General features: G+C 34.0%; 1 protein-coding gene across 1 annotated transcript in view; it reads right to left on the reverse strand.

Annotated features, from left to right (window-relative positions):
- LOC104624663 (ryanodine receptor 2) overlaps window positions 1-12,601 on the reverse strand; it is a gene marked incomplete at both ends in the record, with an annotated part of 91,782 nt that overhangs the window by 59,555 nt on the left and 19,626 nt on the right. The window contains 7 exons of the mRNA XM_010292096.1: window positions 1,032-1,119; window positions 1,531-1,771; window positions 3,152-3,472; window positions 5,173-5,303; window positions 7,416-7,497; window positions 9,829-10,067; window positions 11,627-11,687. Coding sequence (XP_010290398.1) covers window positions 1,032-1,119; window positions 1,531-1,771; window positions 3,152-3,472; window positions 5,173-5,303; window positions 7,416-7,497; window positions 9,829-10,067; window positions 11,627-11,687 — 1,163 coding nt within the window. The remainder of the gene's footprint in view (window positions 1-1,031; window positions 1,120-1,530; window positions 1,772-3,151; window positions 3,473-5,172; window positions 5,304-7,415; window positions 7,498-9,828; window positions 10,068-11,626; window positions 11,688-12,601) is intronic.

Raw genomic sequence — 12,601 nt, forward strand, 5'->3', positions numbered from 1 at the left:
AGAGTCAAATTCAAGGACAAGTACACAATTTAATTTCTGGCAGAAAATACATTTAATATAGAAAATAGTCCATACAGAGATCTAACAACTGAACATATTTAGTTTCTTCTGGGTTTTTTTTCTTCTTTCTCTTCCAGTATTCACATGAATCATGTTTTATTTTCATTTAAGCACTATCACCGATAGTGCCTGATTAGGTCTTAATGAAGACCCCTTGGTTCTGGCATATGATCCAGAGGAATCAGACTTGAGAACCGAGGGCAAATTTTATAGAAGTGGAATTAAGAAGAAATCCTTAACTGGTAAAATTTATGAAATATGAAACAGTATCATCTAGGAAAAAAAAATTTATATGGAGAATTTGTTGTAAGATATTTTTGTTACTTTCTTACTCTTTGCACACTTACTGATTTTCCTTCATTCAATCCAGCTACAGACCTGGGCTTAATAATTGAATTACATATCTTTAACTTTTATTAAAGAAATACAAATCTACACTGCAACTCAAATTAAGTGACTTTAAATAGGGCTGCATATTTTCTTCAGGAAATCCTAGTTCCGCTAGTCCTGTTGAGGTCCTTTCCACATGATTTTTATCATAACTCTGCCTAGAGGCTCAAGCAGAAAGGCTGTACAATTTAGGAAAATGGACTTTAATGAGACAACTACTACTAATTTAGTAGGCATACATCCTTGTTCTAAAAAGGGTGTTGGGGTAAAAAATAACTGATTGGGAGTAAAAAAAAAGGTAAGGGCAGAGACCTCAATGAGCTTAATATATTAAAAACAAAACAAAATAGAATTTATACAAAAAATATCTGCAATCAGTGTTACAATGCTATAAAATACTCATCAGGTCCCTTAGCTACTCAGGCATTTCAAAAGTGTCAGAAAATTGAAAGTCCTTAATACCTTCCCATCTGCAGTTTCACTTCATTAAATGTGTTTTCCAAAATACAACCACTAAATAATAATTGATCTGCCTACTAAGAAACCTAATTAAAACAAGTATTTACTAAGGAATTACTTACATGAGACTTTGACCAGTAAATGAAGACCTCAGCCACCATGCGGAACAATTCTTCCGCTTCAGGGTTGGGCTCTTTCAGCCATTTTGCCCTAAAATTTGGTAGAAGGGTGGAAATGTGGATGATCCTCACTGGCTTTATGCTTTGAAATCAGTTTTCAACATTTGACAAGGATACAAGTGAACAAAACCAAGCCTGCATGCTTTTAATCCTTTCTGGTAGCAGTGGCTTTTTGACGTCCTATTTCAAAACCCTTAAAATCTTTTTTACATTAATCCTAGGTCTAATCCAACAGATTTGGATTGCACCTTCTTTTCAGTTTTCTTCCAAAAAAGACCCCAGCTCCTCCTAAAAGTCATAAAGTATCAGCTTGAGCAACTTCAAGATTGGCAGGCTGAGTAAAAGCTATTTGAATTCAGTGCTAGGCATATCAAGGATAAGAGACGGTATCAATAAACAGGAAGATTTTACAAGATTTATAGACCTATCCCTCTCCACCTACCTGTTATAGTCCACAAATCTAATCAACAAAGGGTAGAAGGCATAGAGGTCCCGTGCCAAAGTGGTGAACTCATCTAGGATGAGCAGTTCAGCCTCCGACATGTCACCTCTGCCTTCTGCTCTTAGATGTTCTTCATCCGATACAACCACTGCTGCTTTTTTCTTTAGCTTATCCATCAGTGGCAGGAAGTGTGTCTTTAAGAGCTGTGGCTTCGCTTTGCTTATGATGGGCTGGGAAAACACTATTTAAGGCAATGAATATTATAATATATGCCTAGCTGCAAAATATAAATACAAACTTTTACCATTCCCCTCTTTCTTGGATCTTATTGCTAGGCAACAGAGTAAAATCCTGTCCCCATTGAAATCAGCAGAAGTTTTGCCAAGAATTAAATGTGGTCAGGATTTTACGTAGTCAATTCACTTTGTCACTATGAGGGCAGAAATTACAACTTGACAGACTAAGCTTGCAAGATCATAAAACTTGAAATGTCTCCCTACTCGCATTCTGTCAACATATTGGTATTAGACAATTTTATTGAATAATGTAGAAGCTGGTGTGTATGGGTAGATAGCTACATAGCACACACAAGTTTTCTCAGCCACTGGCTTCTCTTTTGAACCTTGCTTTTGAGCTTCAGCAAAGTAGAACTGGAAAGCATGCTCTAGTTATTTGCAAACCTACTGAAACAGCTTGCCTGTATTTCTTATGCACATTAGGACACTGGAAGGCTTGTGTGTAGACAGAAATGAGACTGATTCAACCATCCATCAACCAGCCATTTGAGACTTGTTAGCACAAGTGTTTTGCAAATCTGCTCATAAAAATGAATATGTAAATTAGCACTTCACCTGGGCCCCTTAGTGCAAAACCATTTGTAACATACCCTTTATATTACAAAGAATTTTAGGCAGTTACCGCTTATCCTTAGAGTGCATTACATTACTAAACCTCAAAAGACTAGGAATCCAGACTGCTACCATGAATAAAATTACTACTAAAATAAGTACTGAAAAGTCATAAGAAAGCCTATTTGAAAAACTGAATTCACAACACTGAAGTGACTTTTCCTTACAGATTGTTATGTTGAGAAATAAACTTCTTAAAAATAATTTTTCAGGTGTTATCACAATGAAGTTAATATAACGATTACTAAAATGACATATGCATTTCCACATTTCATTGTAATAGAAATGTTAGCTATACCGCTTCAAAACAATATTTTAAGGATCCAGCACTCATACAGAATAGCAAGGAACTGTGTAATGCCTCCAAATGGAAACTTGTTATATAACGAAAATGGGTTAAATAACTATAGTCCTTTAATTCAATATGCTGCAAAATGTATATGAGCATACTCTGGGGAAAAAGAAATAGTCTAATGTACTTCTTATATTACTTATTAAGAGATTGAAACATACTGCTTACACTGCTCTTAATACTTAATTTTTCTGGTTCATCAAGATTTGTATTGTTTAGAATCATAAAAATATGAGTGTTGTTCTACTCCAGCTTTAGCAGGGAATATATAGAGTAATTCAGAGTGTGTGTATATATATTGACACATTCTGAATATATGCACACATGCTTGTTTATTTATTCATTTATTTTTACATCTTACCTGCTAATCTCTTCATCCAGGCTCCTTCATCAATACCAAGGTTGTTATAGATGATTTTCAATATGTTACCCAACAGAGTGTTCATGTGCTCTGATGTCAAGGCTGTGCAACACATTTCAGCCTTGTCAGGGTTGTTTTCTGGCCCGTGCTCCCACCAGTGTGACATGTAACTACATAGCATAGGCAGTATTACTTCCATGATATGTGGCATTTGTGTGTAACGAATACCAGACTCTGCCAGTTCCACAATTTCTTCCATTAGCTTCACCAAAGAAGGAATATTTGGGCAAACCTCCTCTACACTAGTAGGCAAATTGAGAACTATTAAAAAAAAAAACAAAACAATAAACTAAGTCATAGAGGGAAAATAATTCTTTTCAATTGCTATTCCACACAACTTTTGTTTTCTATTTACATTTATGCCCTTCTGATCCCAGGGGGAAAAAAAAAACCAAACACAACAATAAATAACAGGTACTTGCATACCATTGGGCAATAAACTGTTTATATATAAGCTTCAATAATAAAACTTTCTATAATAAAAATAATTCCTATATGGAAGCTTCAACAATGTAATTATTACACAATGAATTCAGAGAAATCAGATGCAGTTTGCTATATTCAAAATAAAGCTTAAATTTCCAAATTTCTTCCAACATAAGCTTTGCAGTTGAGGAAACAAATTGATACAATGAAACATGTCTCCACAACACATCAGATGATACCTGGACTATTAATAGAAGAAAAAAAAAAAATCGTTGCCTGACATTATAATAAGTAGAGCAGATTCTGAGAAAATGACTTCTGGAGGTCAAGCTCTGACTGTAAATATTTACTTTTCAAGTTATTGACTTATCAGTTCCTTCCTCTCAAAAGGCACTGCAGTTGCCTTTATTTTTGGAGGCAGTTTTTTTTCATCTACAAGTAAATATCTGTAAGCACAACTACGTCTAACATCCTGACGTACACATACATATATAGATACATAGACATCTATATATTGAAAATTTAGCTTGCAGTTTGTGAATTGAAATGTTTGTACCAACATAGTCTAAGGCTAGTCTTTTTCCAAAAACAGTGTCTTCTCCTATTTAGGACTAAATACATCGCAGGGTCTCCTTTAAGCTTAATGAAATTTTGGAAAATAAATTCAAATTTCTGTTAAAAATCAATGAAAATACAGCTAATCATCTTTCTAGATGTATTAAAATAGCTGGAATATATATGGTAAGTAAGTATGACTGTTGACATTTTCAACATAAGATACTATAGCTCTCAAGAATAAATCTGGTATGCTCCCTTTTTTAAAAATAAAGGTGAAGTTATAAAATGGATGTCATTATAAACTGGGATACTATACACAGTCATCTATACATATCTGTGATATAATTCATACTCAGCATATATACAGAGTTTGTACAGTTCTACTGTAACTTCTATCTACTGTAGGAACAAGGACCTTATTCAACAACTATGTTTTAGCATAAGAAACATCAAGAGCTTCAGAATGGAACAAAAAGGTATATGCAAAATAAACATACATAATGTTACTGGAAAGTATTTGTACTGTCTTGTATTTCAAACAAAGAAAAAACAATTTACATACTACTCTGTGGTGTGTTAACTTTCTAAGGGTATATTATGTACTTAATGCAGGCAAAGGTATTTTGCTTTCAATTTCAAGTACGTTTTAGGGAACCCAATATTGCATATGAAAACTGAGGAACTACAGTTACTGATTAGAATACATAATTTTATCATCAAACATATAATATCGGAAATACTAAAAATGTGCTAAGCCCCTTCATGGTATCTCAAAATTAAAACAAGGGTATATTTAGAAACATAAAATAATTGGTTTTACCAGAATTAGCCCATTGATTTAGGAAAGAAACACAATCAAGAGAGTACAAGAAAATTCTTGCACTATAAAATATATGCAAAAAATTCATGTATTAAGGCAAGCGGCATTTATAGTGAAATTGTGTTTTCATAACCATCACGTAAGTTTCTGGAAATACCTGCTCTGTCTCTCGCATTCTTGGTATTGTAAATTGAGTAGATATTATGTTTGTTCAAATGAGTTTCCAAAAAAGCCACTGGAAAGGCACCTGAGAAAGCGGCCAAGCATTCTCCTAGTGCTGATCGTTGCCTGTGAATTAACAAACATCATTAAGTATACACATCTTTGATGATGACTACACCTCAGGGTAGTTGTATACCAGTCTTTCTTTGATGAGTTGATCTCAAAGAGATAAACCACTACATTATTAGGATCATCAAGACAACAGGCAATAGCAACCCTCTGCCAATATATGAATTAAATGTTAAGACATAAAATGTCAAAGGTGGCTTACTTAGCTGAGAGCAAATGAGGAACATGCAGGGAAAACCCAAAGTCATCACAACAATGCTTTCTGTTCTGTTACTTTCCCCTCAGATTTAATGACTTTCTAATCTCTGCCATTAAGAAAAAGCTACTGAATAGACCAAGTGACCAAAAACAACTGTCACAAAAGTGACAACATTCAGGTGACATAATTTCCTTTTTCTGAGAAACAGTAATAATCAGACCTTGGTCTAGCATGAAAGTCAAGTTCTTCAGAGAGTGGAAAATTGCTTCTACTTATCACTAACTCCAAAATTTTTACACAAAAACATTGCTCTAATATCTTCAAATGTATGACAAAATTTATTTTATAATCAAAATTCCTTAAGTGTGTCAAAATTGTAAAAAGCCTGTCTCTAGGAAGAAGTGACCCCTGTCACTTCACTTACGTCCTTCAGGGGACATTTAAAACTATTCTTTCTGCTTCTCAATTCAGTTGATCAGAGCAGATTTTAGATGTGTGAGAAATCCTTAGCTGCTGAAGCTGAACCACACAGATGACAGAAATCCAGGAGTCCCATGAACTTCCAAGTTAAAAAAAAGAGTCCTCCAAATTAATCTTGTGATTTAAGAAGATTCATATTCAGTCTATAGTTTATCTCACTTTAGGACCTTGCGTTCTTTCTAGATCCAGCTCATTAAATTTTATTTTGTTAAACATAACTTCATTCCCATTATTATTTATCCTGTTTGCTCCTTCTTTCTTCTTTTTCCTTTTCATTAGGTTTTCATAAGCAAAACATACATCCATCATGTACACCTACAAAGAGCCTGTTACTTGCTTTTCACTTGTGATAATGGTTGTAGACAACCATACACAGAAATATGACTTACACTGACATATTTAGTCTTAACTATAAACCCCACATAATTTATTTGCTAAATACCAAAACCAATTAATTTTTTATATCCCTTATGAAATTAATGAGACCTGGTTTTGCACAGATGAGTGTGCTGTTATTTATAAAGATTGGTCCCTACCTTTCTTCATAATGTTTCCTACGATACTGCCACCAAGTAAGTAAGGGTATGTCATGGGGCTGGTCCGGAGTTACGCACAGGTTGATTTGCTAGACAGTGTACATATATACAAACTTCCTACATTGCTGCTGCCAATATCTGGTATATGAGTTCTGTTTAGCCTTTCCTCAGAACAGTGTTAGTCACTGTAGGGAAACTATTCAGTTTTAAGAACGGAATTATCTAGCTACCTCTACTTTTTGTCCAAATATGGTTTACACAGACCAAATGTAACTTGGAGGGAGATTAGCAGATACACAGATGCACAAAAAAGCAATTATAAAACCTCATTTCTCTAGGTAATTAGGCTAGAAAAGAAGTAGCATTGTACCAGTGACAAATTAAATTAAATTTAGGGTAATGAGAAAGAAATATACATCACAATTAAACAATATATAAGGAAGAACTGTAACAACAGCTGAGCTGAATGAAGTATTTTTATAATACCCCAGTTGAACCTCAAATCAAGTGATATTTATTGTAAACGGGTAATGAGAAAGAAATATACATCACAATTGAACAATATATAAGGAAGAATTGTAACAACAGCTGAGCTGAATGACGTATTTTTATAATACCTCAGCTGAACCTCAAATCAAGTGATATTTATTGTAAAGCCAGATTATTTTTTTAATATTTTTTAATTAACAAATATATTTTGACAAACTTATAATGCAACTTTCTATGTGTATTATCATAAAAGCAGCTGCATTCCACTTAACATCTGAGCACCTTTTTTCTCTCAAGATATCTTTCCAACAACAATGTCTTTCTATATTAATTTCTGGACTGCATATTAATGAAGCTGAATATAAACACAAATATTAAAAATAGAGGAAGACTTTTTCTTCTCACCGTTCTACATAGATACTCTTGCTGGTTCCCAGAGCATATAAACTGGCCAATATTCTGTAACAGGAAACCTGAACGTCTTCCACTACAGAGAAGAAGAAAATGACAGTTATAAAGAATTTTCCTTTGCAATACATTTCTGTAGACTTAAAATAAATTTCTTTTGACAATAACTGAATTAATAATTTTAAGCTATCAAAGGCAATCCACAGAAATCACCCTCTAAATACAAAAAGTCTTCTGACCACTGAATGCCAGTTTTTATTCAAAACTTCCATTTCCTTCAATACCTAGTTACTAGCTAAGACAAAACATGTGCACTAACTTTCTGAAATTAATGGCATACTAACTCTTTACAGATAATACCTAATTGCATAATCTGAGAATATATTAATTTAGTAGCTAGTGAATCTCCTCTAGTTTGTCTGTAGCACTTAAGGTTTCATGACAAATCAAATAAAGTTCTGAAAGTAAAAACAATTATTAGGGAACAAGTTGATTTACAAACGTAACACCACTGTACAAAATACATTACAAAAGAAAGGCAACCCTGTTAAGCAGATATTTTATTCTGTTTGTATTTTGTAAAATTTAGACACAGACACCAGTCTGTAGCATGGACTTAATTTACACTTCAGACTGACAAAGGATTAAAAAAATAAATAATTCTTTAGTCCTTATGAATACTTATCCAAAGCATGTTTTGAAATTATCAGATGTTTCAGTCACAAAAATGTGAGAATAATGTTAACATCTGTTTGAAAAAATGCTTTTCCAATGTAATCTGCAGCAATAGCGTAACAACAGTGTAAGTACCATCAAGAAGGACAACGCTCCCATTCTTTCCATATATATTTTTTTTCTGGTCACTCCCACAGTGCTAATACCTTCCCCCAAGATGCAATGAAATGTTGGGAGTTAAATAGAACTAAGATTTAATGGGCTGGGAAAGCCTACGAGATGCAAAGTTGCACAGCCTGGCTTTTTAATGTACCATGATTTTAGTTCAGATCATCTTGGAGTTGAGTATTTTTAGGTACTAAGAGTAACCTGAGGTACACCGACCAACTGTTGTACATGAACACACCATGAGTATGCTGTACATACAGTAATACTGTTAGGTACAAGCACCAGGTCAAGATGGTTGTCATCAGAGTAGTACAAATAAGATAATCTTATTCTTAACAAGATGTAAAGAGAAGTTCTGTGTAAGAAAAATTAGCCTTTCCAGCTATGCTCTAGACAAAATAAATAGGCATAATTTAATTTAATTATTCTTTCTCGGTTCATGAATTTTAAATTGGGTGTTTGACACCAGTGTGATGTATGTAGAATAGCTGGTTAAGAATAACAACTTAAGTAATAAAGTATCAAAGGCTAATTATTAAGTGCCAAACATGGAATACCAGAGATCAAAAATTATACAAGGCATGAACATGTTGGTGCCAGAAAAAGTGGTTTATTATGAACAAGTGATATATGTGAACCCCCCCAGATGACTTTTTCTGGATACTGTCACAGATTCCTAAATTTTACAGGAATAATTTAATGAGAAAAGTGGATGTTTAGATTTAATCACATTCAAATCCATCAATACAACTCCAGATTTTCAAAAACAGTTCTCTTAATGCTATTTTAAATAATACTTTTCCAGATTCTAAAAAAAGGAAAAAAATATAATTTGATAGTCTTTTCTTACAGGTCCTTCTCTCAGTTATTTCCATAACTGAGTTAGCTACACAGAGCAGATTGCCTCCTTTAGTGCAGTCTGGACAGCAGAATCCCCGTGGAGTTCCAAAAATATATAAAATCAAAGTTTTGTGTTGCAGACTGCAAAATTTTGTCTTGCAGAGACTGTGTTGGATAAAATAAAGGACACTGAATCTGCCATAATCAGAATCTCTACAGAAATCTCATATACAGAGTCTCAAACACATTCCCTTCTCCAGTGCCTGAATTCTTCAGGAGCTCCTTCCACTTTTCCTTAGGATCTAAGATATATCCAGCCAAAACCCCGCTAAGTGAAACTGAGTCAAGGTGCATGTACGATGCAATAACATCATTCTCACAGTATAACCTTATTTATAGACAGAGCAAACACAAATTAACCTATACAAGGCAACTTTTAGCATAAGAAGAAAGTCACAGTAAATCTATGGTAAAGTTAGAAACAAAATCAAGCCTTCTGACTGTCTAATCATCTAATCAGCCGCATCTGCTTTCATTTTTATACAAAGGCCACTAAAACCTGCAGACCGTTCTAGGTAAATTATAGCAAATGTTTGATTAAACCAACAACAATTTTGTCAAAATGACATAGGATTTGTCCTTCTCTAACAGCACTGAGAGTCTAGTAATGCTTACTACATGACACTACAGATATTTTAGCAGCATGGCACTTCTAAATAATACATACATATCAAATCTTCCCCAAACTGGTGCTGTCCAATATGCTCAAATAATGAAGATAGCACCGGCAGGAGAGCAACTGTGGTATAATTAATGATTTGTGTAACTCCCTTTGGCTGGTTTCTGCTGTGTGTAAACTGGCCTTGCTTAAGATTTTCCATTGTTTTCTCCAGATCCTCAGCAGCATTGTCCAAAAATGCTCTCAATGCCATCTTAACAGATTCCAGACCAGTTTTCATCACAGTCCTGTGTATAGAACGCAAAAAGAATGAAAAAGAATACTCTATTAGACAAGCATGGAGTAAAGCCTAGTCTTGGCTTGTATGAAAAAGATAATAAAGCTCTGAAGAAAAATATTTCCTCTTTTGATATTGTAAAATCTTCTCATAGCAGAACAATCTACTGAAAAAATTTTCACAGGTGTCCTGCAGAACACAAGGATACTTTATCTGGTTTCCCACTGAGAACATAAAGTCCTTTTAGATTTATAAATTAAGTATAAATTCACTTGCCTTCAGAGGGAAAAAACCTACCAAGCAAAAAAGAAGAGTAAGCCTGCAATTTTTGACTCTCAGAAGAGAACAACTCTCTCAAGTTAGAACTCAGAAAGTCTTTCCAACCATGACAGTCATATTTATGCCTCCAGAATAAGGGCATTAAATAAATTAATGCATTGATTACATAACTATAACACCATAACCAGTTACGTAATGATATAATCCAGGAGAAATATTACCTTATTTGTTTTAATTAGGTCAATTACAGAGATCCTTTGTTTAAGGAAAGCATCCCTTCAGGTATGTGTGAAATAAATTCTTTTGGAAATTGAGTAACAGTCCAGTTTGTTTGTTTGTTTTACAGACTGAATATATACAGTTTCAATGCCAATATTTTCAAACTTTTCATGTAACCTCCATGAATCCCTAATCCCTGCCTGGAGCTATTTTTACATCTCTACCAAGAACTGAATCGGTGACCTCTACCTGTACCATAATAATTGACCATGATAATGACTCTACTCCATAGCAAATGGAGTAAAATTTGAAAACGGAGTAAAATTTAAATGGAGTAGAATTTGTTCACTTAAGCCTTTGAGAAGATATTGAGAAAAAGAGCTATCGGTATGTAATCCAGTCAATTCTTTGAGAGCAAATGCAAAGTGAAAAAATTACCATAAATTACCATGGAAGTAGTTTAAACTATCATGTTTTGTTTCACAACTGCAAAGACCTAAAAGTCAACTATCAGCACAGATAGTTGACTGGCCAGTTAATGAAAAGCAACACATTACCTGACAATATTTCAAGACTGTCTCATCCATAAACCTCAAAACGGCTCAAGCAGCTCTATTTAACTTAGAAGTACCACTGAATTCCATGTAAAGGGTTTTATTTGTTCAAATTAGAACCCAAATTAACTTTGAAACTAAGACACTCTACGAGACAGATGTACTGTACTCCACGTGTATTTAATTCCTGAATTTTTTGATTAAACAGTGTAAGCAAAAGAATAAAATATTTCTAATGTTATTGTGGTTTTGGGATGGTCACACGATTAATACCAGATGAACTAACAGCTAGCAGTTCCTGGACACCATTGACCCAAACTGAAGTTGAACGTGTAACCTACAAATACTGTCTTGCCAACTCCCAGTAATTAACCTACTTCACAATGGGGATTCATTTCAGTCGTGTAAGTTCTTGAGTTTTGAAATTCTGTAGCCTTACACAGGTAGCGCAGATCTGACTGCATATTATTTTCTTGAGTGATTTTATTCGTACTTTAGAAAATATATTCAGTATTACCTCGCATCCAAGGTCTGTCCAAGTATGTGAAGACAGTTGACTATTGATGTTGCATCATTTCCTAAACAGGGAGGAAAATTATCCACCAATTATGCTGAGCATACTGTGTAGCATTCCTACACTTTGCTAACTGTATCTCTGATTTTAATGAAGGAGTAAATGACATAGCAGAAGAGCAACTGAACTTCTGCACAATTTTAACATTCAAGTTAAAAAAACATGCAGTTTGTTGTCTTAGCCTTGTTTACACAAATGCAGTAACTAGAGGCAGTAAAGCATCTCTCAACAAATAGCTGAGGCAGTCAAGATGAAAGCACTTAAATGTGGGGTTAATTAGAGCTGCAGTGTATTGTCTAGTTTTCATTCAAGTTCTATAAATTTTGCTTGAATTCATTCAGGTTTATCTGAACATTTACCTTCCCCCTCTCAGTAACATAAAAGCTGTTAACTTTTGCAAGCTGCTATTGCAGGAAGAGAACGTTTATATAAAATGTCATCAAAAGGGTTAGCTCCCTAGTGTTACCAAGAGGCTGCAGCCATTTATACCAGCATCATGTGGCCCACATGAGTTACAGCCTCTGACATAATGTGCATCTCCCATATTAAATTATTTTTTTCACACATACTTCTGTATGTAAAAAGAGAACTTTCACACAACATGCCTTGTATGCATATGTACATCCCAAGATGTTGCCATGTATAAGCCACCTCTAAGTTCACTTTTTAAATCCAGGACAGATTTAGGCTACGCAAATTTGACCCATAGCTTAATAGATTTTTTTTTTAATATCTCTGCAAAAATGAAAATGGCTTTTCTAGCTTCTCTACATATTTAAAATTTCTCAATTAAAAAAGAAAGTAGGAAATAAATTGAAAGTTTAACATAAAATAGATTTCTGAAAATACTGTCATCTACATACAGTGTACTATACTGTCTCACTGGTGATTATTTCACTTTAAAATACAGGCAAACAT

The sequence above is a fragment of the Phaethon lepturus genome, unplaced genomic scaffold, assembly GCF_000687285.1.
Source record: "Phaethon lepturus isolate BGI_N335 unplaced genomic scaffold, ASM68728v1 scaffold1678, whole genome shotgun sequence".
Lineage (NCBI taxonomy): Eukaryota > Metazoa > Chordata > Aves > Phaethontiformes > Phaethontidae > Phaethon > Phaethon lepturus.